Source organism: Talaromyces rugulosus, chromosome VI (genome assembly GCF_013368755.1).
Source record: "Talaromyces rugulosus chromosome VI, complete sequence".
Classification (NCBI taxonomy): Eukaryota; Fungi; Ascomycota; class Eurotiomycetes; order Eurotiales; family Trichocomaceae; genus Talaromyces; species Talaromyces rugulosus.
Genome location: NC_049566.1, coordinates 1162221 through 1190209, shown reverse-complemented (window position 1 = coordinate 1190209; position 27989 = coordinate 1162221). Strand labels below are relative to the sequence as shown.

The window sequence follows — 27989 nt, the reverse complement described above, 5'->3', positions numbered from 1 at the left end:
CGGCGTACGTAGGTATTGCTCCGTAAAGAGTACGTGCACGCGGAGTTTTAACGGAAATATTATTGTGAATGATGTGTATGTTGGCATTGCTTAGAAAACACATGCAGTTCATGTTAGTCATGTAACCATTATTCGAGGATGATGGCCGTGTGTGTGTGGTCGGCGATATAGAGCCAGTCGGCTGTCGTGCCACGAGGCAGAACTGACAACCAGACGATCGACATGGGATTACCCCGTAGAGTACGGAGTAGAGGGGGGAATGAAATAAATCAAGGCGACGCCCGCTATGCAGGGCACCCTGCATGGGAGATCTATCGTGCCCTGATCGACATGAGACAAACTCACCAGGTGACCTTGCTACGAACTTTGAACTCAACGGAGTACTCCGATGGATGTAAAAAAATTCCAATAACCACATTTTTTTTGTGTGGCGATGTCTCAGGCCTCGATATCTAAAAAAATTTAAGCTAACGGGGAGATAATTATCATCTATCTGATATGCATACGGCGTACTCCGTGCCTACTAGAGCCCCAGTGCCGCCGAATCCAACAACAAAAGCGGAAACGGAAATCCCAGTTCTTCTCGTGTTGATGACGTCGCGATCCCCGGAAAAAACCAGTACAAAGGAAGCCCATATAGAACGTTGCATATTATAAAAGGCCCTGGCTAGGCTTCTACGGACAAGGGTATGTACTATGGAGGACCGGGATAGTTGTAAGCGAAAGGATCAAGACGATTAATTTTACTCGAGTTTCCCTACTAAGAATTGCGTCTCAATTGGTACCTGATGGATCATGGATCTCCGGTACTATGTTGCGATTGATCACATGAGTAATTGTCAAAAACTTATCCCCCTTTATTCGAGAACTTTTTGTAAAAAAAATAAAAAAACGGAAAATCGGTTCCGCTACGCAGGCTACTAGTAGCCAGAATAATGAATCCTACCTTTAGAAGGATACGTAATCTTTATTCTTCTCCTCCACCTTCCTTGAAGTGTTTTTGCGGGATTCTCGGGTATTTGACTACCGAGTGGTTTTGTTTGTACGCATTTACGGTGGGAGGTGTAACTCTATAGAGTCGATAGCTCTTTAACATGCTCCGCTCTGATAGTCGATCAATCTGCAAAGACCATGTGTGGCACACAAGAGTTTAAGACAACAAAGGCCTAATCTAATACTCACGTCGCATTGCATACTCGGTAGAGATTAGAACAACAGCTAATGATACGTGCCAAGTAAACAGAAAACTTACGAGGCAAGTTTTTGGACGTGCACTTAGGGCTTCTTGAAAGTTTGTACCGATGATACCCGTGTATCAACCTACTGTATACAGGGCCCACCAGCGCTAGATCCTTCTGTATTGTAACTGTTTTTTGTTTTTCAGTACGTACCCGCTTGCCATCTGGAAGATATCGACACACCGACTGTTAGAACTTGGCCATATGGCGAAATCCTACATGGGAAAAGAATCATCTAATGGCAAATAATTTAAGGTGATGGAACTATGTAATATTATTGCTGGAAATTGGTCCACAATAACGTTATTATGTGGAACCTTATTCCTCCTAAATTACAGTCTTAACATTGGAGGATTGGTGATTGATCTCTCAAACTTGGGAATAATAAACAGTGCATTTGTTTCATTGGTTGCTTTTTGTCACGCATAGTATCAACCTTTTTCTTGTTTTTTTTTTTGCTCTTTTATAATAATAATATAGTAGTTTATGTAAATTATTGGATTTTTAACTGGAACACAGTGTCGACGGGGATGCTGCGCCCTGTTTGAACTAATCTCTATTGCGCCGGCTGGATATTTCACGTGCAAAGTCATTTATACACTGCCTTTAAAAATATGAAACCATTGAAAACAATATTGCTTGAAACGATAATGAATATTTTCTAATGTTATAGGATATACGCGTTTTGAATGTCTAGAGCAGCAACAACAGCGTTCTACAGGTAGCCTTCCGAAATAGGAAGTTTTGGCTCGTCAGGAACTCAATACTTCACGCTTTGCTCAGCGGCTCTTCAATATACAGGATGGGTAGTGTCCATATGCAGCGTACAGTTTATTGAATCTAATAACGATATTATGAGAAATTTTCGATGTGCATTACAATGGCGTACTAAGGAATCCTAACACTGGACTACCGGATCAGTTTAATAGTGCCTTGATTGCTATCGTCTACTAATCGAGATCACTCATGCAGAAGAAAAATGGTATATTTAGACTTAGATGCAAATAACCGGACAATTATTTTTCTCTAACTCAGGTCCATTCCTTTCGTCGACTAACATTCATCTCATGCTTCGTCAACAGGAAAAACCAGCGGCTCCCTACAGAGAGTTGACCAGTCTACGCTCCTTTCTGAGAGCAGTCAACTTGACGCGTGCCTCTTCAAGAGGGATCAACTCTCCCTTGGCCTGACTGGCCGGGTCGTCACGGTTGCGAATGTTGACGGTTCGGCTGTCCCTCTCTTGAGCACCGACGACTGTATCAAGTTAGTTTCCAATGATTTCATGAGATATTTAAATAAACGTACCAAAGATAAAGTTGTACTGAGAAAGCTGGCCAGTACGGATCTTCTTTTGCAAGGTGTTGCCAGAAATATCAATGTCAACGCTTAATTTATCAGCTTGGAGGATTTGCTGAAGTTCCTTCGCATAGTCGTTCAGATCCGGCATGACGGGCACTATCAGGATTTGTTTAGGGCTGAGCCAGAACGGCCATTTACCGGCAAAGTGCTCGGTCAAGATACCAAGAAAACGCTCAAAACTGCCGATGATCGCACGGTGAATAACGACCGGGCGAGCACGGCCAACGCCAATTTCTTTGGATTTTTCCTCGCCTTCTTTCTTCTCCTGGCCTTCTTTCTTTTCCTGATCTCCACCAGCTGTTATCTTCTCGTTTGTGATGTATTCCAACCTGAAATTGATCGGTGCCTGGTAGTCGAGCTGGATAGTGGCGCATTGGAACTCTCGCTGCAGCGCGTCCGCGATGGTGATGTCAATCTTAGGGCCATAGAAAGCACCGTCACCTTCATTCAGCTCCCAGTCATTTCCTTTGAACTTGTTTAGTGCAAGGCGTAGTTGCTCCTCGGCAAAGTTCCAAGCCTCTAAATCTCCCATATATTTCTCGGGTCGAGTAGATAGCTTCAATTTGAAAGTGAAGCCAAAAAGCCCATAGATGGACTTCAGGAAATCAAAAAGTCCGTCGATTTCAGATGCAATCTAAGCCATAATTAATTAGCATTGGCAAAATCAGAGAACAAGAGCTTTCGTACCTGGTCAGGAGTACAGAAAATATGGGTATCGTCTTGCTGGAACTTGCGCACGCGGGTGAGGCCGTGAAGAGCACCAGATGCCTCGTTTCTGTGGAGTACACCGAAATCGGCAATTCTTAGAGGCAATTCACGATAACTCCTATCACGGTGCCCAAACAGCATGAAGTGACCGGGGCAGTTCATAGGCTTAAGACCCCACTCTCTTTTCTCGACGTCTAGTTTGAACATATCGTCTTTGTAATGGGCCCAATGACCTGAAGTTTTCCAGACGCTAACGTCATACATGTTAGGTGTCTGCACCTCTTGGTACCCGCGTTTACGATATTCCGTGCGAAGAAGCTTTTGAAGACCGTTGAAAATCTTGGTTCCATTAGGAAGTAGGAAAGGGCATCCAGGAGCAGCGTCGTCAAAGAAGAAAAGTTCTTGATCTTTACCAATCCTCAGATGGTTTCGCTTCGCCGCCTCTTCCAGGAACTTCAAGTGCTCTTTCATGGCACCCTTGTCCGGGAAGGCAACACCTCTAATACGCTGCAAGGAATCATTGGTCTGGTCTCCAAGGAAATACGCCGAGGAGTTCTGCATGATTTTGAAAGCCTTGACCTTGCCAGTGTTTTGAATGTGCGGTCCTCGACAGAGATCAACTAGGGTGCCGCAGCGATAGACGGTGCTCTTCTCTCCCTGAACCAAATTGTCGATATAGTGGAGTTTGTATTTGCTGTAGGCAAACATCTTCTTGAGGTTCTCCTTTGTGACTTCCAATCGATCAAAGCTTTGTCGTTCCTTGAAAACTTGAGCGGCCTTCTTGTCCAAGGTTGACCAATCGCTTTCCTTGACAACAAGACTATGAAGAGGGTCATGTTAGCATGCAACTACGGAAATATTCAGGTAACCTACCCATCTGGTATAGCCATGTCGTAGAAGAAACCCTGTAAAGTTGGCGGACCGTGAGAGAGCAGACAGTTATACTCGAGCTCACAGGCTTCTCCAAGGCAGTGAGCGCTGGAATGCCAAAAGACTTCCCGTCCCTCTGGGTGATCAAATGGCAGAAGGGAAACCTTGCAATCCTTCTCCAATGGGCGGTTCAGGTCCCAGAGCTCTTTTCCGTCTATCTTGGCAATAACGACATTGGCGCTGATCTCTTTGGGAACATCCCTCAAAAATGACCCAGGAGTAGTTTCCCACGATTTCGCAATTATAGTAGACGGGTTTCCATCGCCGATATCGAGCGTGACAGTGATTTCTGACCTAGGCTTCTCGGCTTGTTCCTTAACGTGCTCCTGCCATAGTTCTTCGAAGAGCCTGTTTCGCTCTAGTATGAAATCGGGCAGGGAGTTTCCCTGGTTCGCCATCTTCGTGTCTCCTGCAGGGCGAGTTGGGAGTTCTTTGGACCCTTCCGAAGCCATTGCGCCGAAAAAAATTGTCGCTGTTGGCAGAGAACACAATAAATATTAGGGCGGGGTGAGTCACCACCGAATTTACTGCTTTGGTTGGTGGGCTGGAGGGGAAGCCGCGGCGAAGGCGGTGTGTCACGTGCCGCTTGATCTTTTCCTGTTCGGGTTCCCACATCGAAAAACTTCGGCCTAGCGATTCTCATCCGCAACGACTCGACAATCATATCAACTCGCAATTGCCCAATATGTCTTTTCGTGGAGGCGGCCGAGGCCGCGGTTTCGCTACTGGTGCCAACAGAGGAGGTCAGAAAACTGCTCTTTTTTGGATACGGAGAGAGTTGCTGACTAGTGGACAGGTCGTGGAGGCTTTCAGCCATCGTTCGGTCCTCCGGCTCAGGTTTTAGGTACGATTTAAGATGACCCTACGCGCGATTATCCACAAGCTAAGTGAATACAGAAATGGGTAGCTTTATGCACGCTTGCGAGGGTGAGATGGTCTGCGAATCGATCAATCCCAAGATCCCCTATTTCAATGCTCCCATCTACCTCGAGAACAAGGTTTGTCTTGACCACGCAACCTCACCTAGGAAGGGCCTCTGCTAATAAATGGTTCCTTAGACACCTATCGGCAAGGTTGACGAAGTCCTTGGTCCCATTAACCAAGTTTATTTCACTATCAAACCGCAAGAGGGAATCGTTGCAACTTCGTTCAAGGCCGGAGACAAATTTTTCATCGGCGGTGACAAGCTGCTACCTTTGGAAAAGTATGACAAACTACACACCAGCTTTGATTTATGTTTCAGAACGTCGCTAAACTTGCGTCTAGGTTCTTGCCTAAGCCAAAGGCTCCACCCGGTATTTATCGATGTCCACAGTTCCCGTTCGATATCACTAACACATATCAGGTGCCAAGAGGCCCGTTGGAGCTCGAGGAGGAGGACCCCGCGGTGGACGCGGTGGTTTTGGCGGTGGTTTTGGAAGAGGAGCACCCAGAGGCGGTGCTCGTGGCGGTCGTGGAGGGCCTGGTGGTTTCCGCGGCGGTCGGGGAGGAAGCTTTGGTGCCCCCCGGGGTCGTGGTGGTAGTGGTGGATTTTCACGAGGTGCTCCTCGTGGGGGTTCTCGTGGAGGCTTCCGCGGACGGGGTTAGATATTCTGCAATTTCTCGCCAATATGTCTGTTTATCTCGTTCCGGCGTTCTGGGGATTGGGCACGGATACTTTTCTTTTGCTACAGCTATTATGCGTATCTACAAAAGTCTACCGTCTGGTGAAATCAAGTCTGTAAATTATTTCATCGCACGTGGGTTTTATTTACATATCACTATCGCTAGGTTGATGAGTAGCTTTCAAAAATATTTAAATATAAACACCAGCCACACGAAGTTTTCTCCAACTTTTTTTTTAGCGTTGTGGCTGAGCCAATGCAAACCAGTCAAACAATGACGTTTAGGCGGCGGCCAAACTTCACCGCAGTCACGGCGGCACCAACGTTCGCAGGATACGTCCCACCTCACAATTTGGCACCACTCACTCAATTGTCTCTGTGTCTAGATATATTGTATATTCACGGTATCTTTGTTTTGCCTGCTAGAGAAGGAAAATGTCTCGCCGAACGTCGAACCTGTCGTCGGGCTCGGACCAGGGCACAGGCGGTGTGACTGGAGATTGTAAGGATGAGTGACCTCATATACAGTTTGTTACTTACAGTTAACAATTTATAGCAAGCCAAGAAAAGCAGAAGAAGCTTTTGCAAGCCGACACTGGGCATTTCAACATGGTTAGGTTCGCATATCTCTCCTTTGCCATCGTGGGAAATCCCAACACTCACCACCATCTACGTTAGAACTCTTCACCTTGCGGATTTGATAACGGAGCTTAATGGTAAGCACACATGTTTACTTGATTCATTATTTTTTTTGACTGACTGGTGATAGGCTTCTGCGGGTGTAAGTATTGAACACAATGTGCGTTATTACTTTGCTAAACAGTACACAGTTATGTCGGTCCTTTCGTCGATGCGCTATTTGACGAACCCGGAGGATAATGCGCCATTGTGGGCAGCACTTATTTTTATGCCATTCGGTCTTTTCTTTGATTTCATGGACGGGCGGGTCGCCAGATGGCGAAAGAAGTCATCTTTGATGGGGCAAGAGCTAGACTCTTTGGCAGACCTGGTAGGGTCTCAACCAAAGTCCAAAAGAATATTGAAACGTTGCTAATTTTAGAAATTGATAGATCTCTTTTGGAGTCGCCCCCGCTTCTGTCGCATTTGCCATTGGCATCCGCTCCCCGGTTGATCACCTCTTGCTTAGCTTTTTCGTCCTTTGCGGACTGACGAGATTGGCGCGATTCAACGTCACGGTCGCTGTTCTGCCGAAAGACAAGACAGGAAAATCCACCCACTTTGAAGGAACCCCGATACCTACATCCCTTTCGATTGCAAGTCTCATGGCATACTGGGTCTCACAGGGATGGACTCATGAAAATTTGCCCTTTGGGCTGGCTGCGCAGGATACGATTTTCGAGTTTCACCCTGTCGCACTGCTATTCGTTCTTTGGGGCTGCCTTATGGTTAGCAAATCATTGCATATACCCAAGCCCTAGTTTCTCGACAAGTCCCAAGGTATACCAGGTATGGTATCGTCGATTCAGGTGAATGTTGAATTGAGAAAATTATTAGGGGCTGTGCAAAAGTTGAGATGTGGTATTTTTTTTTTATATACATATACTAAAGTAGAACTAAAACACGCGCATTCTACACCACTTTCACTTTCCAAAAGTTGTAATAAACAATATAATTTTTCGAGGTTTTGAAAATTCGGCATCAAGGTACAACTAGTTAAGACATCTTCCTATACCTAATGACCGTGCAACACATCTTCCTACCGTGTGGAATGTAGTCTCACCTGCCATGGGAGCCGAACATGCCAATAAAGCAAGGGGCCGAGATACGCTCGTGAGTACATATGTAGCAGAGACTTCAAATATAGGGGTACGGACATTGATATTTGACCGCGATTTGCAGACCATATTTCAAAGTGCTAATGTTCATACAGTTGTTTGATTCCATGACGAACTCATTGGGGAAAATATGTTAATATTTCCATGGGTCACACCAATGGCATTAGCCGTGGTGATTCTGGCCGGTAGGAAAAAACTGACTGTCGAGGCAGCATCTTCGAATAACGCCGACGATGCTCGTCCGGTTTCTGTTTCTGCTTGTCTAAACAAAACTGGGGCATCTCTTGTTTATCCCAGGGAGTCGATATATGCCAATTTTTCTGTGTCACAAAATACCAACTACCACACACATCCCGAGATCATTGTCATTCCGTCTTCTACAGAAGAGGTCGCCGCAACTGTTCGTTGTGTAGCTGCTGAGAAAGGGCGTACAAAAATCAGTATTCGTGGCGGTGGTCATAGTTATGCTGCGTACAGCCTGTCTGGCCAGGTGGTTATTGATTCCAGCCAGATGAGGTCCATCACTTTTGACGATGACAGGAAACAAGTCACTGTCAAATTCGGGCAATCATTAGGGCAATTGGCTCTCGCAATGGGCAAAGGCAAATATGCTCTACCTCATGGAACTTGTCCTACTGTTGGAATATCAGGGCACAGCTTAGGAGGTGGATGGGGTTTCACATCTCGCAAATGGGGATGGCTTGTTGATCGAAGTGAGTGGCGAATACTTCTTGGGGTTGAGAATTACAACAATCTCATATTATTTGAGAAGAGCCCTCCTAACTCATTCTTGAAGTTGTTTCGGTAGAGTTTGTCGACATTAACGGAAATATCAAAATTCTAAACCCTAGCTCAACAGGCGATGACGCAGAGTTATGGTGGGCAGTGCGAGGCGCTGGAGCCAACAACTTTGGAGTTGTTACTTCGTTTACATACCTTATGGAGACAGCTCCTTCTGAAATAATCAACTATGGCCTGAACTTTGCTACCTATACCGACTGCGTCCGAGTTCTCTTGGCTTTACAAGAAATAGGATCCATCCCTGCTGACGATCCCGATGGTCTACCCGTCGAGTTTGGTGGAGAATTGATCCTCAATGGTGATTATGCAAATACTGAGAGCGCCTGTATGCTCACTGGCCAGTACCTTGGAAATAAGAGTGACTATACGACTACTATCAACAGGCTTCTTGAAATGCTGCGAGAAAGAGGAGTGGCCGCCCTTGAATCAGGATCATATGCCCGCGAGTTCAGTGACTGGATTACAGCGCTCACTGATTTGATGGGTCCATTGGATACTTCAGTGGCAACTAGTCAGCCTTATTATGCACAATCCCTTTTAGATGATGGTGATCCGGACCACACACTCGAAACGATAGAGGCGGTTGCCGATGCTCTTATGGCCTCTGTGGACATCAACGGCACCCATACCCATATTTCATTTGATTTGAATGGGCCCGGGTCAGCGACTAACCGTAGACCTGTCAGTGACGGCATGTCTTTTGAGCATTGGCAAAGTCTCTTCTTGGTGCAGATTTATTCAAACGGGTTTCCGGGATTCGATAACCCTAATAGTCGTACCTCCGCCGTGAACAGAATCACAAATATAGCAGACACAATCAAACAAAGCAAATCAAAGAAAAGCAACTGGCATGCCTATCAGAACTACGTCGACCCTTATCTTCAAAATTTTGGGATGGCTTACTACGGCTCGGCTTTAGACCGCTTGAAGGCAGTTAAGAGGTCAGCGGACCCAGATACAATTTTTGACCATCCTCAGGGTCTGGGTCATGCATGATTATACATGTATCTATGAGTATGTAATACATATATCGAAAGACTTCGAATTGTAACTAAAATTTACGTTTGTTTACCAACTGATCTTATTCCAATGACTCAACACAGGGGTTTCTTTTGGAAATTAAATACCTACATGAAATAATTATATTGATATATGTAAAGTCATAGCTACGTAATTAGGGCGAATTAAATGTACTCAGCGAAAGACTGGAACGTGCGAGATGTCAGGAGATTTGTCTAATATATATTCCCATTTACGGAAATGCATGACAAACTTGTTGAAGGTATTTGAAATGACTTGGAAAGGGTGGTAATACCCTATGCTCTGAATTTATAGGAGCCCTCCAGATCCATGTATTTCGGAAAGGGCCATGGGAAATCATGGTGAACGAAGAGTGTTTTCATGGCCGCTAGTGCTGATTCTGGCAGTTCGAAGGTAATACATGGACCGGGAGGGCTCCTATAACTTCAGAGCATAGGGTATTCCCACAGGCATCAGATTTGGTACTCTCTTCAGCATGACCTTTAGCTTAGCAGTTCGTACAGAGACGCCTAATTTAACCATCTTTGGCATATCAGTAGCCAGGCCAAGGTATTATGAGGTTAGCAATTAAAATTCAATGGTCACATGCGGTGTTTGCTATGTGCATTTGGTTCCCTATAGCTACATGTATTCATGTTAGTATTCTCAGTCAATCTATGATTATTCCAGGGAGGTTGCTTCGGGCAATTTCTTGAAGTTGAGCTTTAGCTAAAAATTTATCATTTGTTGACGGCTGCACCAAAAAGCCAGAAGTCTTCTTGGCATATACAAAAACCGACAAAGGATATAGACAGAGTAATTAAAAAAAATTCACACGCCACTGATGAACTCTTTCCCAACCTTGAGTACAAGCCGCCTCCTCGACAGACATAATCAGGGAACTGAAAGAACCCTAAGACGATAGCTCTGGTCCTGCTGGTCGACAACTTCGAGACAGGGCGGCTCTGCGATAGATAATCTTTTTTTTAAAAAAAAACATGTAGAGTATGTATAATTCAAGTCTTAATAGACGTTTATGTAGGAATAAAACGAGTGAGGCCTATCTAACGGCAGTCGAGGCGAAAGAGACACCAACCTCCAGCATTTCGACCGCCCAGTATCTACAAATGCACTCTTCCCGCGCAACAGCAAGTTATTATCTGTTTCCAAATATTAAGCTAGGCCTAGTTGCTGAAAGGCCATTCTATACCAATTAGCAAGTTTTGTTAGGCAATCCTCTCCTTTTGCATCTTCCATTCTCTTTTCGTATGTTTCATTGTTATTTTATCTCTGGTTATCATTTTCTTACTTTCTACAGATAGCCATCAAGTTGAAAAATGTTATTATGTTTCCTTCCACGTAACAATTAATATTAGATATGACCAATGAACTTTATCTCGAGTGTATCGACATACTTTCCAGCTTCCACCGTAGTTTTCATAGAGCGCAAGTCTGCAAGATATTTGCAAGTCCAAAATCAAAATTGCATTGAATATCCACTTGACTGGTGAAACTGCAAAATGGACAGGCGATAGTCAAACTTCCAAGCCAAGGTCGATTGAAGGTCTAGAACGAATGAGGCTATTTGCTTTTTCTGTGCTCGGCCAGTTCGCGTGGTTTTTTCACATGAACCGTGCAAAATGAGAAGTTGCTGGCTAATACCTAGGGGGAATAGCTCAAGTAATAATAAAAACGGTTTATATGTAACTGTAAAAAATAGACGAGAGAAGGGTCAGCGTGGTGGAGAATGACGGTTCTAGACCGCGGCCCAAGCAACGTTGCAGATTTACCCATGACTGGTATTTATGCGTATTTATTTCAACAGGATTGCAAGAGTGTCATCGCTTCGTTTCAGAATAAATATTATTTATTGTTGGGTAGATTAATCTTAAATATTACGAAGAAGGACAGCTGTAGTAAATTAACAAATAGTTGCAACAGTGTAGCTGATTTTCTTGGTACGTAACTATTTTCGCACCCCTGCAGCAGCCACCGTCGTGAGGCGTTTCCGGGGCTTCCGCTAATTGTGAGACCAGTCCTGTATTTAATTAATATCGTTACTATTACGGGGTGCATACCAAATCGGAGTCGATTTTTAACACTTTTTTTTACATTTATTGTATTGAATTTGAGGCTGTGCAGGCGTTGATTTTCTTTTGGTCGTGTGACGGACTCCCACGGCTCGGATGGTTTTTCTTTGTATAGAAATTATAATTAGCATAAAGAGATTGAAAGTCACTTGTCTGTTTCCCCAGAGTCTTTTTGATAACAAGTAATCCGATGTAAGGACATTAGAATAAAAAGTGCCGGGAATACTTTGCCAGCATTCCCCTATGTTACTAGTAAAAAGTAGGTACCTGTAACGGTGTAAATAAGGCGGAGACTATTACGCAAGGCTTGTTATGGATTGAAAAAAGGTAGTAATGTTGTTTTGAAAAAAACCTTGTCAATTTGCCACCGTTTTTCTTGGTTTAGCTCTTGGCAAAACTCAAGAAGCATCAAATACGTATGTTAATCTATGTAGCCTGCATAGATATAAGCTTTGGCTTTTTTTTTCTGGAACTCGATGAAATGTTTCTGGTGGAGGGTCTCCAGATGTTAATGTTTATTGATGTTTTACAGATATAATTAGCGAATCATGCGGTCATCGACCTACATGGATGCCTGCCGAAGGAACTCAAATCCTCATAGATTCTTGACAACCAGTAGATCTCGAGAATATGCAATATTCAACTTCGCTTCTTTTTAGAAGGTCTCTCACCCTAGACATTCTATAACAGATTTGAAAGCCATTGCGAACCTTGAAGGTTTCTAAGCACAAAATGAACTTTTTCGGTCCTAACGTTTGGTGCGGAAAACAGATCGTTTTCCCTAATGATCCAAATGTTGTCTGGGTGATAGATCAAAAACTCAGTGAGAATTCAAGTCAAGATACCCAATAGGGGAGCACTGCTCCTAATCTACTATCTATCGTTTAGGCGACATTTTCATGCAAACGAGAAGATGATCTGAAAGACAAGCACGCCGTGAAAATCTACATGCAGTAGGCTGCATATTTTTCCCATTCTTATCGAAGTGCTGGTTGCTAACTCATCGAATCAATCACAGGGCTCCTTGGATTGATGCTGAGTTTACGAGTGCAGCTGCCAGAAAAGCACAAACTGACACCAACCGTTCAATATTTATGGCCTCTGAGATCAATGCTCTGCGCAAATTTGCAGAAAATAGAGCAAACAATGCTCCACATTTGGTTGCAGAACTGCATACGAAACAGAGTGACGATGGTATTATACCTACCGGCTTCATTTCTTACATTCTAACAACCTGGTGCCCTGGAGTCCCGCTTGGTGATGGTAAAGTTACTACATACGAAAGTCCAAGTCTGAGCAAGATGAGATTTTTGAAGCGTTCGAAGAAGCACTTGGGTAGGTATCGCTTTTTCGGTGCAAAAGCAAGTGATATACTAACCAACTTGCCCACAGAGATACCAAACGGTGTGGAATAGTAAGTTATGGCCCCAAACCAGACGATCTCCTATGGGATGCTGCAAACAAAAAATGGTAAGTTTGGGAATTCAGTATATAGCAATTATGTCTGCTGACATCTTTCAAAGTTACATGGCCAACTTCCAATGGTCGGGACCACCACGCTCTTTCGATATTGCTGAACAAGCTTGGAGGCGGTGGAGATTGCAGCCTGGCCCTCCTAACCATATGCTTGTCAAGGTTATTCTGAAGGGTTTGGTGCGAGATAACCCTATGGGCAACGTTAGTAGCCTGTGGCAGAAAGTCGTAAACACTAGTTGTACAAAAAGCGGGGACTCGCTGCCGAGGGAGTAAGTAGGCCTCTTGGTTGAGCGTGTAGATTAACTATTTTGAACCTGTTAGCTGATAGTTAATATCAAATGCTCCGAAAGTATGTGTCAAATGGGCATGATTATTAATATCTCTCCTTCATGGTACGAGTCATCAGACGGTGGTCCTCACAGAGGCCTTAGCACCACGTAGCCGGTTGCTATCATGTGAATGCAAGGGAAGAGAATGCGATATGACTATAAGAGACATACATTTAATATAAGTATATAGTGCTCGGCTCATGCAAGAGATTTGACTGGTCGTGAGCCATAATTATATTAAATGTGATTATGACGACGTTCTGCAGGTGGCGACAAGAGGACTGCAAAAGTGTAAATACGGGTATTTGCTGCGTATTTGCTGCGTATTTATTGTATATAGTGCGGTACAGTACGTAATATTGCAGAACGGGCTGTGTACTGGACTCGGTGCACGGACGTCCTGGTGGTCAGGTACCAGCCAATTAAACGACTCTGTTGACGCGAATTCCGCCTAGCGGAACCATAGTGGGGCCGGAAATGGGGACAGAGTCCAATGAAAGCGGCCGCGAGCCCCACTAGCGGCCCGCTAGTCGACCCTAACATACCGTGTGGGGCAGCCGTGTTTCTTGCGGCCCAAAGTGGGCTAGCGCCGCCATTCCCGGGCCAAGAGTGACCCTGACGGCCACATTATTGTTACGAGCTCTCGCTCTCCTCGTCTCCCTCTCTCCACCCGCGCTCCCGCACCACCACTACCACTGAACGATCCTTCCTTTTCGTCCTTGGTGCCGCTTCACTCTTGTCTCTCGTTTCGTTCCTCTCGCCTTTCCATCAACAAACCTATCGCCAAATCGATCAGGCCGTCTGTGTTTTCCCACTCGAAACCAAGGATCACTCTCAACACCACACACACACGCACACACGTCCGCTTCCTCTGCTTCCTAATCCGTCAGGGGCAGATGTGCACGGCGCCGGCTGGCGTCTTGCTCTGAAACAAATACACGCCATCTTGCTACCGCCCGCCTCTCTCTCTCTCTCTCTCTCTCTCTCGCATCGTCATCCACAATTCGGGCTTTGTTTGGGCGGTGAAGTGCGCTTGAGTCACACAACAAGCCGTGTGCCTTGCAACAGTCGAGAGGAGGCAAATCTTTGAAGACACCAGGGATATACCATACAGTCGAGGGTTACGCCGGCCGTCCCTTCGAACTCGATATTGCGCCCACTTTCATTCACATTTGATTATTTTTCTTCCACTTTCGTTTTTTTAGATAACGATGAGGTTCTCACTACCAAATGCCGTGCTGGCGGCATTACCCATCCTCTTGGCCGACCGATTAAGTGCCTCGGCAGCAAGTGACTTGAATTTAAACGAGACAACGCGAGTCGACTGTTACTCAGACGTGCCAGGATACAAGAATAACGGAACGTACACATGGCAAACGGACGGGTACTGCCAGGAGCAATGTGTCCAGTTGGGATACCCTGTCATGGCCTTGTATGATGGTCTCCAATGTCTATGCGGCGACGAGATCCCTCCAAATGCCACCAAGACGACTGGTTGCGATTCCAAATGTTCTGGCTTTCCTTCACACATATGTAAGCTACCCGACTGGCGACGAGATTTTATGGTTTTACTAACTTAAATATCCTAGGCGGTGGAAAGAGCGCATATGAAGTCTTCCTCACTGGCACAACACCTACAGTTGCCGTTATGGGCGAAGACAGTGCTTCCACCAGCAGCAGCACCACCACGACTGCTGGTGTATCCGTCATCACAAAAGCCGGCCAAACGATCGTCGTCACGGCCTCCAACCAGCCCTCAACCAGCTCCAAGTCAGGTGGTGGCGTGAACACCGCCGGTATCGCCGCCGGCGTGGTTGTCGGCGTTGTCGCACTCTCTGTAATCATCGGAGCCGCCTTCTTTTTCCTCCGACGCAAGAGGGCCAGAAAACTCGAAGAGGAATACCGACGAAATGCCGAAATCAGTGCATTCGCCCAAAAGAAACCCAACACACCAAGCTCGGACTCGCGTTGGGATGGAGACTACATGGCTCAACGCCGCCAAAGCAACGGCAGCATTGACGATGACCAGGATTTCTCTAGAAGAATCCTCACGGTATTTTTTCCTGCATCTGCCACTCCTTGAAGAGGAACTCTTTTTACTGACTCACTCTGTTCAGGTCACTAACCCTGACGGCCGCTTGTAATTTCTTTCCTTCTATCCATACGATTCCACGCCTACATCCACGCCAAGTCACCGAAATTCCACTCCTTTACTGCTATTTCCTCCCTACTACTTATAATACTCCGACCCGATACATGTAAATGTATCAACCACACTACAACCTTGAAACCGGACTTTGAATCATGATTTAGCAATCAGATTCTCGCCCAGTTCTATCTTTTCTTCGTGACATTGACAGTGATGCAGTCCAAATTCTGTACATAGTGTTTCTCTTGCAGGAACACAAGAACTACGGAGACTGCGTGCGTCTGGGGAGGAACGAAATCATACGCGTCTTTAGCGAAAGCGCTTTGGGGGGGTGAGGGAGGCTCACGTCATTCATCTGATATGATTATTCTTTATTTAAGGAAACAGGAGTTGCCGTGTATTGCTTTTCGTTTTACCTTTTTTTTTTTTTTATCCAAAACTCACCCGATCGATCTATCCGCCTTTTTTCGAGTTTCATAATTCCCAGTTGATTTGTACTAAGCGGAGTTGGATAGGAAGCGAATATCCATGATTTTGACTATTTGTGGCCTGGCGTTAACACCTGTACTTGTATTGTTCGGTCATATATAGTTTCATATCAATATAAACCATGATTATTAAAGTTACCTTATTATTCAACCCTAACCCTAATTAATGTAACAGTCTAGCCCAAACCGGCCGGGATCGCGATCACCTCGCGCGCTGCAGGGCGGCCATTGGCCCGATCGCCGGGAAGGTGCCAGTGCTGCTCCTGATTGTCAGATCGTCCTCGTTGCATCTGATCGCTGTCGGGACTTTGTATATCGCTGCTTACCCACTAGCTAGCTAGCTGGCTATCAAACATCATGCGAATCGAACGGGATCACGATCGCCGTCGAGCATCACGCGGGCCACCCTTTCTCCCCAGAAAAAATGTCTCCGACGTTTTCATTGTCTTGTCAACAAGGCAGGTTGAGCGGTGAAGGGACGAGACAAACGAGTGCTTTCTAACGTGTTTGCTCGACAGCAGCTGTATAATCGACGCTGTTTCTGATCGACTGTCTGCTGCAGACTGGCAACTCCGTTTGACGAACCTCTATTTAGTTCTTTCACTCTGATATCGCCTGGCTTCTTCCTGATGGGCATAATTGGTCCGGATTGTTGCACATTTTTACGTCGAGCAACCGAGGCATTGCTGTGGCCCCGCGACAATCACAGGTAGCTGCCATATATATCTCTCCTTGATGTCTCCCAATATCCCAGCCGAGGTCTCCGAGAGCAGTCAAAAGAAGTCTGCGTCGGACCATTGGTTCGACGAGGTCAACCATAAGGCAGCCTCGCAGATTGGCGGCCTAGGAGGTAGGTGGGAAGAACGGTGATGGATTGAGTGGTAGTTGCTGACCAGACAAAAAAAAACCAGATGATCCGCCCTTCCTCTTAGACAATGTCGATGTACAGATCGGCGAGAAACATGTCACTACGGCTCCAGATCCAGAGGATCCGATCCTATCGTACATGCGCACTAATGACTGGGAGAGGGAAAACGAGGATCTGCGAGGGATCATCGATGACCTGACCCTGGATGTCAAGCGCATGAAACGAAAACTGCGGCGGTATCGAGAAGCTAACCCCCGGCATTTGCGAGACGACAAGCTATTCGAGATTCGAGCTCATCGTCTGTCAGTCCGAAGGAAAAGGCAGCTGGAGAATATCCTTGAGCGGTTTGCTGCTGATGTATCGGTGCCACCGCGGCTATCAAAGGACAATTCGCTCCCAAATGCAAATTCGCTGCTTTCTGAAGAGGCTCGCATGGGAATGCTGGTCGTGTTGATTGAGTGCTTGTGCTCGCCTATCAATACTTCGCATCATACCTCGAGTCGCAAGTCTAATTTGCTACAGGGCAATCAAGATGGCTGGTTTAGCATCAATGAGATGCTAGGTTGCATCCAACAAGCTTCCTCGGCTGTCAGCCAGCACAAATTCAGCCTGGAGACTCTCAAGAAACATAGCACACGACTAGATATTTCTACGGATGGGAACTACCTGAGATGGAAAGCCGCCAAAGGCGATCCTGTCGAATCACGCGCCACGCAAGATGAAATCCAAGTTGACAACCAGAATTTTTTTAAATCGCGGGCGTCTACACGAGTTCCACTCGGCTTCGACAAGATGGATGTGATGTCGACAATCAAGAAGAACCCATATTACACGCCATCTGCATTTCTGAAACATGGAAGCGAAGCTGAAGCTGATAGTTTATCGATGACCAACAGTGAAGCTGAAAGTACAACGCAATTTACGGTAGTCCATCCGAATCCGCAGACGTCCAAGTCTCCAAAGCTTTCGTCAAGTGCACCCCATGGCAGGATGGCTTACTACAAGAATGCATCGTTCTACATGGACTATTCTTGCGATAGTATAGATCATGCAGATCTTTGTCAAGATCCACATCAATATGACAAGAAACGAAAACGCCGGCGACCGTCTGAGAGTCACGTATCCAACCGCTTTGCGGCTTACCGTACTGAGCATAAAGAGAACAACGACAAGCAACACGAAGTCAGCTCTCCAGGTCTATCATTGAACGAGGTGCCATTAACCCCGATAGCTGATGGAACCAGGGCCCGGCCAATCGAGCTGGAAGCGTCTGGCGTTGGGGATGTGATTCCTAGTGATAATTTTGCAGTGCATGTCACGGTTAAGTACACCTCAGTCCCTAACTCCGTCCATACCACCATGACTTCTCGAGCCCCCGACAACCGTCTCTCCAAAAACAGAATCATCCCTCGTCCTAAGGTCCACAGCACTTTCAAAGCACACGTCGTAGCCAGCATCCACGAGGAACTGGCTCCCTCTTCTCTTCCACCTCCCACTTATGGGGTTTTCTCTTCAGATAGTTCGGACGACGAAGACGAAATTTCGCCTTCAGAACTAAACTACAGTGGATACGGTGTGGATAAACCAACGCACGCGGTATCTATTCAGAAATGGAGAGCTGAGGTTGTGTCGTCGCTTGAGCATGATACCGTCGGCGCCGTATCCAGGGCTGAAGATGTAGAAGCTACTTAACTTTCGTATCTTGTTTTCTATATTGATATAAATTGACACAGTAATAAAAATAATCTCATAATAACTTACCCCAGATCCGCCCATAGCCGCCAATAGCCGGCCTTCAAGTGACGAGTTACTCAAGAACAGAGGGCTTATATAGAGTGATTTTCAATAAATTATCCACCCCCGGCTAAATAACGTTTACCGCGAGCAAAAATATATAAGAATGGGCCTTTTTTTTAGAGTAATCGGGGCATACCCGAGGGTCAAAAGGTGAATTCCGGGGTGTCGGACTTGCCTGGCATTGCCGGCAGCACTAGCCGGCCGTTTTGCGGGGAGCGGGCCGAGCACCATGCAGTTGCGGAATTAATGCGCTCGTCCTCTTTCGATCTGGGATATTCACTTCCTCTTTCTCTTTCTTCGCTTTTCTTTACGTGTGAAATTAGACTATACCGAAGGCAAGACAATAATATGCCTTCTCAGATCGCGTCCTGCTTTCGCCTGGCGCGGCAATTTAGCGCAAATCCAAACAAGGTACGACTCTTGAGGTTCCTATCATGAAACCGTACTCACTGGCTCTGCTTGTAGCACCAGCAATTCCTTGCTCGCGCGTTTTCTAGCTCCGTGCGACGAAATGAGATCAACAAGGTCTTCCCGTCTGCCGCCGAGGCAATCAAAGACATGAAGTCGAACTCGACTGTCCTCGCCGGCGGCTTCGGCCTCTGCGGCGTGCCAGACACGCTCATCAACGCGGTTCGCGCGAACCCGCAAATCACAGGCTTGACTGCTGTCAGCAACAATGCCGGTGTGGACGGCTCGGGTCTGGGCCTGCTCCTTGCGAGCAAGCAGATCAAGAAGATGATTGCCAGCTATGTTGGCGAAAATAAGACCTTTGAGCGCATGTACCTGGGAGGCGAGATTGAGCTTGAGCTGACCCCGCAGGGTACGCTTGCTGAGCGATGCCGTTCTGGCGGTGCGGGAATTCCTGCCTTTTATACGCCTGCTGCCTTTGGTACTGTTGTTCAGACCGGTGAGCTGCCTCTGAAGCACAACGCCGACGGGACTGTCGCCTTGTATGGAGATGCGCGGGACGTCAAAGTGTTTGACGGGAAGAGCTACGTTATGGAGCATGCTATCAAGGGAGACTACGCCTTTGTCAAAGCCTGGAAGGCAGACAAGCTGGGCAACTGCCAGTTCCGGTTCGCCGCAGCAAACTTCAACGGCGCAATGGGCCGCAACGCCAAAATGACCATTGTCGAGGCCGAAAACATTGTCGAGGTTGGCGAGATTGACCCGGCTGCTGTGCATCTGCCTGGAATCTACGTCAAGCGCGTGATTCGGGGTACCGAGGACAAGAAGATTGAAAAGTATACCTTTGCCAAGGACGAGGGCGACGACATGTCTGCTCTCGGCCAGGGCGAAACGGCCAACAAACGCGAGCGCATCGTGCGACGTGCTGCCAAAGAGTTCAAAAATGGCATGTATGCCAACTTGGGTATTGGCATGCCCATGCTCGCTCCCAACTTTGTCGACCCGTCGGTAGAGGTCATGTTACAGTCTGAGAACGGTATTCTCGGACTGGGTCCGTATCCTCGAAAGGGCTCTGAGGACCCGGACCTCATCAATGCCGGAAAGGAGACTGTTACTCTGAACCCGGGCGCGGCAGTTTTTGGAAGTGACGAGTCATTTGGTATGATTCGCTCCGGTCGTATTGATTTGACCATTCTCGGAGCTATGCAAGTCAGTGCTCGAGGAGACCTTGCCAACTGTAAGTTTTGCCCTTTCCCCTATATTTATGGCAAACAATTCTAACGCCGTACAGGGATGCTTCCAGGCAAGATCAAGGGCTTTGGCGGCGCCATGGACCTTGTCTCTAACCCTTCAGCCACAAAGGTCGTGGTCACAATGGAACACACGGACAAGAAAGGCAACCCGAAGATTCTCAAACAATGCGAGTTCCCACTGACCGGCAGAGCTTGTGTCAGCCGCATCATCACGGAACTAGCTGTCTTTGACGTCGACTTTACCAAGGGGCTGACGTTGGTTGAGATTGCCGATGGGGTCACGGTGGACGAGGTCAAGGCGAAGACAGAGGCTCCCTTCCAGGTTGCTGATGATCTGAAGAAAATGCTGTGAATGGATTGATTTTTCTTTTTTGGTTCTATACCTCTGTATGCATCTTGTAAATAGGAAATATTTGAATGTTACAATCGAACAAAAACGCCTTGCGTGCAGCATGATAATGTACAACCCAAACTCCACAATAGTCTACACCCATATTGTTACAGAGAAAACCCCCAGACTTTGAATATAAAAAGAGAGAGAGAGTTCTCTACTTCAACCGCAGGAAACCGCTAAATCGCTTTTGTATCCTCTGGAACCAAGTCCGGGTTGGCGCCTCTTCAAACTCCTTCAAAAGAACATCGTAATGATCGGGCCTGCTTGCCGGGAAGCGCAGCTTTTTCGGTAGAGGATACCGTTGGTTATAGCTGTTTTTGAGCAGCGAATTGAGAGCGTTGATGGACGAGTCCGAGATAGGGGACGGCGATGGCGACTCCGACAAGCCACCTTGGGCCTTGGGAAGATGCGTGCGCAGGTAATGCTGGATGGAGACTGGCTCTGGTCGCACACGGTCGACGGGCCATTTCTGCAAGATTTGTGCAATGCGCGTGTAGGCAGTCTGCTGGTGGAATCGTTGTTAGGAATCATCATCGTTAATCGCGACAACGTCATATGATGAACAGGAAACCCGGTGGAACTTACCGCTGACTTGGACATGGTGGCAGGCGGTGTACGCGATTTAAGCGACAGGAAGCTGAGGAAGTGGGAGTGTTGAAGTGGGCGTCAGTCAACAGAAGCGCATCGCAATAGTCGCTTGCTTGCTTGCTGGAAGTTGTTGCGGTTTCTGTTATTTTCCTCCCGGAGAGAGAGATTGTTGGCTGCCTGGCGGCTCAGGCAGCGAGCCTAGTAAGCAGACTGCTTAACTCCGTCACCTGCTCTGTCACCCCTACCCGTCTGCCTGCGCCTCGATTCGCTTCCATCGCCATCGTTCCCTCTGTCCGTCCTGTCCTTGTCTCTCCTTGTTCGTATCTTTGTCCGGTGTACATATCTCTCTCAACCCGGCTTTTCCTCGCCTCCTTTTCTTTATGCGCCTCCGCGTCGACGCTTCCGCTCCGACCGGCTTATCATGAGTTCACAGCGATATGAGCGTGTAAGTGCATGTCCATGGCATCTCGCAGCCAAGCTCCCCTCCCTGATGAAAACGAGCATGCGGCTGATGTGACACGTTTCTTGCAGGTTAATGCCCACGATGAAGACGACGAGGATAGCCACGTCGAGGCATTCCCGCCTGTGTCCAACCTAGCCCCCCCAATCCCCTCGTCACCGCCACCCTCATTCCACTCCCGGTCGTCGTCGCCATCGTCGCACCGTCTCTTCCATGAAGATCCCATGCACGGAGCGGCTAATAATGATATGGAAGATGCCTTTGACGATGGCGAGGATTCAGACGATGGCGACGAGCCAGACGACAGGCAACGGCTGATGCGAGGCGACCCGACCGTGGCCAGCCCTGAAACAGTACCATCTGCAGATAATACCACCACCGAAAGTCCACAATCTTCATCGACGCAAAGGAGGGGGACTCTTCTTCCAACCTTCTCGCCGTCCGCAGCGTCCCGCTCGGTCGGAATGGGTTCTTCCAATGACGGCGTTTTCGCTAATCTGAATGCGAAGCCGGAGCGAGGCGAAAAAGACGAAGACCTACCTCCGGTACGTCTCACGTCTCAAGAGTTCATAGTATTAATGATGTAGTCGCTGACTTTTGTCTAGTCGTATGAACAAGCGGCCGCTGATGCGACTCCTCCCTACTGGGAAACCACCATTATGGCCCCCGGCATGTCCTCGGACGAGGTTTACGTGGACGGCCTACCGGTCGGCTCTATTTTCTCTTTCATATGGAATGGAATGATTTCCATGTCGTTCCAGCTCGTCGGCTTCCTTCTCACCTATCTCCTCCACACAACGCACGCAGCCAAAAACGGAAGCAAAGCTGGTCTCGGTCTTACATTGGTTCAATATGGGTTTTATATGAAGGGAAGCGGCGACTCGAGGTCTGGCAAAGACAACGACGAGTACACGCCGCCCCCCGATCCAAACAGCCACAATTTCGATCCCAACTCGATTGGCGACAACGCGGCAGCCGGGGTTGGTGCCCAAGGGAACGGGGATTCTTCGAATGGCGCCATGGCTGCAATTACGACCAACGAATGGATCTCTTACGCCTTGATGATTGTCGGGTGGTTTATACTCATTCGGTCAGTCAGTGAATTTCTTCGCGCTCGCAGGCATGAGCAACTGGTCTTGCAAAGTCCGGACCGGGGTCTCAGCGTTCCTGTTATTGCAGAAGGCGAGAGGTCTGAAACCGTCGTATAATTACTATGATGAAGGAGCAGGGTCGGTGCTCAGGAGTTTCCATTGGTCTCTTTTGTTTTGTCTCTTGTGTCTTTTTTGTGTCTGCCCCAGGGAAGGGGCCCGCCCACATTGCAGGACTTCTGCTTCTTTTACCAAATATCACTATTATTGGAAGATACCACATACATATACAACACGCACAACGACGAATCTTTCCTTTTTATTTTTCGAACAAGTACTTGTCAGTCATTTTTTGAAGATTAAATATAGAGCCGCGCACAGCCACACCGATGTAACATATAAGCTCAGAATAACAGGATCGCAACCACTACGAACATGCTACAAGCATTCTAATACGGATTATACTTTTTTAGCACAACACTGGTCGCAAGCTGGGTGGGCGCTTTTTTGGCTGCCTAATTCGTTGCGTATTCGTAAGCCCTTGAGCCACCGCCTTTCGTGGCACCGGCATTTGCTTGACGCACCGCCAGTCAGTCCCGGTGCTTAAAATAATCAAGTAATGCGTGTCGTGGCATGACGACCGAGATTTCATTATATGGGAGTTGGCATAGACCCACGGTTCCTCCTCCTTCCCCACTAGGAATTTCCTATCGCTATCAGTTCCCAAATAAACAAAACATTCACTCGGCACGAACACCCCACTACGTATTCAGGCCCCCTAGCACTTGAGCAACACCAGTTTATGCTACAGCCGACACCAACTTCGCCTCGCGACGATTCATGGCGGAGACGGCGCCTGTCGAAGCCCGGTCTCTGTCGTCTGTGACCGCTATCGCTGCGAATCCCCCCGCATATCCACGCAATCCAACGCAGGAGCGACTCGATCGGCTTGTGCTGTACATTGTCAAGGTCCCTGGAAGTCGAGGTCAGCTTTTTTTTCTCTCTATCCATCTTTATATATCGATATATCCTTTGAAACCCCCCTCTCACCAACCGGTCTAGATGTGATATTGACTCCCTTGAAACCCCCGACCAAATCCAACATCTCAAGCGAAGCCGTCAACTCATCTCTCTATTACTTGCATGTCGCAAGCGAAGCCGACGAGGATGTTCTCCGGTCAATCGGGTCAGAAAATGGACAGCAGCAGCACCAGGACGGGCATATGTCGGGGTTACCTACAGAGACCGTGCCTAGGTTGAATGACTTTCATCGCAAACCGGTGGGAGGTGCTGCTGAATCGCAACCTACTCCCCCTTCTCCACCGCCGCCGCCGCATCGAGAGTTTCCTCCGAGTCCGGTTATTCCAAGAAAGCCTACTACGGCGTCGAACAGTCCTGTCTCTCCGATAAATCCTCCATACCCCCACGGCGAAGATAGAAACGAAGTGCCTGACTATCATAATCATCACGGTCCGCCGCTAGAACACAACGATGACTCAAATCACTTCACTATCCCTCGACGCCCTGTAACGATTTATGATGATGCGCTATTAGGTGCTGTTCCTAGACCAAGTCTGACCATTCAAGCCCCTGCTGAGGAAGATTACTCCAATAATTACGGCAGAGAGCGACCAAGACTCAGCATGGAAAACGAATATCCCGGCCAAGAACGGCGCCATTCGCAAATGGCCGAGAAAGTCCCCTCACCCATTACGCCTAATCAAAGACCGTCGTCATCATTTAAAATAACCATTATTCGTCGTGATCCTGCCTCGGGTCATCAATGGAACGTTGGCACCATGTCTAGTTTCGATGAGGATAACGGCTCTATTCACGTCGAGATCACGAATCCGGGATATGGAAAGTTTCTCAACAATGAATCTTTTTCGCTAGCGGCTGTCGGGCAGACTCTGCCGGGTGTAGGTCATGCTGAGAATACGGCTGCAGAAGCAATCAAGGCAATGATGCATAATACACCACGAAACGATGGGCCACCGGACACGGTCTTTCACAGGGAGGTGACTCCGATAAGACATAACCACCCTCAGGGCAGTCACCAGCGCTCGGGGTCAGCGGATTCCAAAGTAGCGGACATGGTGGTGAATCCCAAAGTCAGTCGTGGGTACTATTCATTCACCTCTCCGTGGAACGGAAATTGTGCCTTTGTTGCAAGTATCAATGGGCTTGGTATCAAGTGCAAACACACAATTCCCGGCCCATCTATGTCTGGGCCTCAGGAGAACCACAACAACAATGCCGAAGTAACGGTATCTGAACTGCGCTTCAACATCCCATTTCCGCTCGACCAGCACTTCCGATCCCCTTTGCTCAGCGTCTGGGGGGAAAAGGGAGGCAAGCGTGGTGCTCTCGCTCAAATGATCACGTCGAACATACAAAAGGTTCAACAGGCTCGCACCCGCGCTCGGAGCGAGTCGAATCCTATCCGGCCACCCTCGGGCAGCAGCTCTGAAGACTTGACTGCTGATGAAGATCGGTTGGATTTCTCGTTGGCTAGGGAGCCTGGCGGCGGTGGCATGGACGGTAGGAGTGCCAAGTTGGGCAAACTGATTATCGAAGACGAGGGCATCAAAATGATCGACCTGGTGGTTGCGGCGTCCATGGGCGTCTGGTGGCGCTCTTGTAACAGATCTCCTTAATATTAGAAAGGTTTCCACTATGTCTTTCGATATACTAATGATGTAATAGAACACACAATACTCTCTTCCGTGAGTCCAAGTTCGCCGTAGTCATATCCTAGAGAACATGCTGACTAGTAACTAGTTAGTTAATAGTCGGTTCTATATATCAATTAATGTAAAGCTACACCCAACATTTGAAAGCATGCAATAATTTCAAGCGCAACCCCTGTCAATAATTTAATTTAAATAATTTTAATACACACTCGATTCTGATTTCCGGCCATTGGAAGACTACCAACATTATTGATGTATACAGTCAACCGGCAGTCAGACGGGATGACTTCACCAGCCTCTTCCATGTCGCGGTGATTTTTTTCCTATTTACCAACATTGAAAACTTCGATGCGCAAATTATTAATGTAATGTGATTGATGGCAGGCTGCAGGCAAGGCTCGCCAATCACCTCAGCTCGTCGGGTTCTCGCTGCCCCTCGTTCCCCCCCTCGGCGGCAACGTCAGTCTTGTCGTGCACCCACAGCGCGATGCTACGACGCCAGTCACTCTTGTTTTTCTCCTCCTGCTTTGAGCAACATTTCGCCTCGCCTCGCCCTGTCCTGCTCACGCCCTCCTCGCCCCTGTCCTGTACGTGTCTTGCCCTGCACTGCCCATGAAACTAACTCTCCGACGGCCCTGCTTATCGCGTCTCCACAGGGCAAGCTGAATGCGGGGCGTCTTGTTGACAACACAGCTGACTGACTGACTGCAAGATTCCAGGATTCTAGGATTATTCACTCCTCCTCCTCATAGAGTCCATAATATCAGCAGCCGACCCCGGATCTCTCCTCATTCCCGCCGGTCCTCCTTTTAACACTCCTCGTCTACAAGGCTTAAAAACGACATTAGCAGCAGCAATACACGAGTGACCGTCACCATGTCAGACTTGCACCAGCGAAAGACCTTCAAGGTGTTCAATCAAGACTTTGTCGTCGACGATCGGTACAATGTGACCAAGGAATTGGGCCAGGGCGCCTACGGTATTGTCTGGTACGTTGGGCCTCCTCCGCGCGGAGCATCGATCGGATAAAGAAAAATTCCTAACAATTGTTACTCTGTAGTGCTGCAGTCAACTCACAGACAAACGAGGGTGTCGCCGTCAAGAAGGTGACCAATGTCTTTAGCAAAAAGATTCTCGCTAAACGCGCTTTGAGAGAAATCAAACTGTTGCAGCATTTCAGAGGCCACCGCAATGTTCGTCTGATCCAATATGATACTACCATATGCTTTTGCAGCTGACCATCTTGCAGATTACCTGTCTGTATGATATGGACATCCCAAGACCGGATAACTTCAACGAAACCTATCTCTACGAAGGTAAGGGGTTGTATCTGCGCTGTCCGTCCGCTCTCATTTGCTGATCTATAGTGTAGAATTGATGGAGTGTGATTTGGCGGCCATCATCCGTTCCGGCCAGCCCTTGACTGATGCCCACTTCCAATCCTTCATATACCAGATTCTTTGTGGCTTGAAATACATACACTCGGCAAACGTGCTGCACCGAGATCTGAAGCCCGGAAACTTACTTGTCAACGCCGACTGTGAATTGAAGATTTGTGATTTTGGCCTTGCGCGAGGATTCTCGATTGACCCCGAGGAGAATGCCGGGTACATGACTGAATACGTCGCTACCCGCTGGTACCGTGCTCCTGAGATTATGTTGAGCTTCCAGAGCTACACAAAAGCCAGTATGTGCAGCTGTCCTGTTTAATTTTTGATGGATTCTAACTCTCTCCAAGTTGACGTTTGGTCTGTCGGCTGTATTCTCGCCGAGCTCTTGGGCGGTCGTCCATTCTTCAAGGGTCGTGACTATGTCGACCAACTCAACCAAATCCTTCACTACCTGGGTACCCCGGCCGAGGAAACCCTCTGCCGTATTGGATCGCCGCGTGCGCAGGAATACGTCCGCAACTTGCCATTCATGCCCAAGGTTCCCTTCCAGCGTCTCTTCCCCGGAGCCAACCTGGACGCTCTCGACTTGCTTGACCGCATGCTGGCATTCGATCCTTCGCAACGTGTCTCGGTCGAAGAAGCCCTGGAGCATCGCTACCTGCAAATATGGCACGACGCCTCTGATGAGCCATCATGCCCGACTACCTTTGACTTCCACTTCGAGGTGGTCGAAGACGTCGGCGAGATGCGCAAGATGATTTTGGACGAAGTCATCAACTTCCGTGCCGTCGTTCGCCAGCAACAACAAGCCGCCATCCAAGCCCAACAATCCCAACAAGCGCCCCAGAACGTGCCGATCCCAGATCATAACCAGCAGAATACATGGAAACAGGATGAACCCCGACCACAGGAGGCCACGCTCTCGAATTCACATCAAAACGACCTTGAAGCATCGCTGCAGCGTGGTAGTGACTTTGTGCATTAAACCAATCTAACCTGGGTATAGGCTGTCTTGTTTTTTTCTTTCTCCTTTTTTTTTTGCGTCGTTTCCTATTATTTTA

General features: G+C 47.7%; 10 protein-coding genes across 10 annotated transcripts; 8 read left to right on the top strand and 2 right to left on the bottom strand.

The window, feature by feature from the left end:
- Positions 1-2337: 2337 nt before the first annotated feature.
- On the bottom strand, positions 2338-4687 carry TRUGW13939_10760 (uncharacterized protein; the record flags this gene model as incomplete). Its single annotated transcript, XM_035493870.1, has 4 exons — positions 2338-2492; positions 2544-3231; positions 3285-4125; positions 4179-4687. The coding sequence occupies 4 exons, from the start codon at positions 4685-4687 to the stop codon at positions 2338-2340; spliced, it is 2193 nt and encodes a 730-aa protein (XP_035349763.1).
- Positions 4688-4920: 233 nt separating this feature from the next.
- On the top strand, positions 4921-5822 carry TRUGW13939_10759 (uncharacterized protein; the record flags this gene model as incomplete). Its single annotated transcript, XM_035493869.1, has 6 exons — positions 4921-4978; positions 5032-5079; positions 5133-5233; positions 5294-5439; positions 5502-5530; positions 5581-5822. 6 exons carry the CDS (start codon positions 4921-4923, stop codon positions 5820-5822), a joined length of 624 nt encoding a protein of 207 aa, XP_035349762.1.
- A 452-nt stretch (positions 5823-6274) lies between these two features.
- On the top strand, positions 6275-7278 carry TRUGW13939_10758 (uncharacterized protein; the record flags this gene model as incomplete). Its single annotated transcript, XM_035493868.1, has 7 exons — positions 6275-6341; positions 6396-6456; positions 6518-6555; positions 6609-6620; positions 6670-6848; positions 6910-7245; positions 7273-7278. 7 exons carry the CDS (start codon positions 6275-6277, stop codon positions 7276-7278), a joined length of 699 nt encoding a protein of 232 aa, XP_035349761.1.
- Positions 7279-7792: 514 nt separating this feature from the next.
- Positions 7793-9432, top strand: TRUGW13939_10757 (uncharacterized protein; the record flags this gene model as incomplete). The annotated part of the gene is made up of 2 exons (XM_035493867.1): positions 7793-8348; positions 8432-9432. 2 exons carry the CDS (start codon positions 7793-7795, stop codon positions 9430-9432), a joined length of 1557 nt encoding a protein of 518 aa, XP_035349760.1.
- Positions 9433-12278: 2846 nt separating this feature from the next.
- Positions 12279-13295, top strand: TRUGW13939_10756 (uncharacterized protein; the record flags this gene model as incomplete). Its single annotated transcript, XM_035493866.1, has 6 exons — positions 12279-12350; positions 12435-12499; positions 12565-12809; positions 12863-12881; positions 12939-13016; positions 13070-13295. 6 exons carry the CDS (start codon positions 12279-12281, stop codon positions 13293-13295), a joined length of 705 nt encoding a protein of 234 aa, XP_035349759.1.
- A 1267-nt stretch (positions 13296-14562) lies between these two features.
- TRUGW13939_10755 (uncharacterized protein) lies at positions 14563-15495 on the top strand (the record flags this gene model as incomplete). Its single annotated transcript, XM_035493865.1, has 3 exons — positions 14563-14884; positions 14941-15404; positions 15469-15495. 3 exons carry the CDS (start codon positions 14563-14565, stop codon positions 15493-15495), a joined length of 813 nt encoding a protein of 270 aa, XP_035349758.1.
- Positions 15496-16723: 1228 nt separating this feature from the next.
- TRUGW13939_10754 (uncharacterized protein) lies at positions 16724-18548 on the top strand (the record flags this gene model as incomplete). The annotated part of the gene is made up of 2 exons (XM_035493864.1): positions 16724-16838; positions 16900-18548. The coding sequence occupies 2 exons, from the start codon at positions 16724-16726 to the stop codon at positions 18546-18548; spliced, it is 1764 nt and encodes a 587-aa protein (XP_035349757.1).
- A 453-nt stretch (positions 18549-19001) lies between these two features.
- TRUGW13939_10753 (uncharacterized protein) lies at positions 19002-20666 on the top strand (the record flags this gene model as incomplete). The annotated part of the gene is made up of 3 exons (XM_035493863.1): positions 19002-19064; positions 19119-20298; positions 20353-20666. 3 exons carry the CDS (start codon positions 19002-19004, stop codon positions 20664-20666), a joined length of 1557 nt encoding a protein of 518 aa, XP_035349756.1.
- Positions 20667-20862: 196 nt separating this feature from the next.
- Positions 20863-21308, bottom strand: TRUGW13939_10752 (uncharacterized protein; the record flags this gene model as incomplete). Its single annotated transcript, XM_035493862.1, has 2 exons — positions 20863-21213; positions 21294-21308. The coding sequence occupies 2 exons, from the start codon at positions 21306-21308 to the stop codon at positions 20863-20865; spliced, it is 366 nt and encodes a 121-aa protein (XP_035349755.1).
- Positions 21309-21717: 409 nt separating this feature from the next.
- TRUGW13939_10751 (uncharacterized protein) lies at positions 21718-27913 on the top strand (the record flags this gene model as incomplete). Its single annotated transcript, XM_035493861.1, has 12 exons — positions 21718-21741; positions 21828-22301; positions 22362-22958; positions 23318-23339; positions 23656-23829; positions 23907-25468; positions 25551-25570; positions 26389-26526; positions 26598-26730; positions 26787-26853; positions 26910-27224; positions 27276-27913. 12 exons carry the CDS (start codon positions 21718-21720, stop codon positions 27911-27913), a joined length of 4164 nt encoding a protein of 1387 aa, XP_035349754.1.
- Positions 27914-27989: the final 76 nt, after the last annotated feature.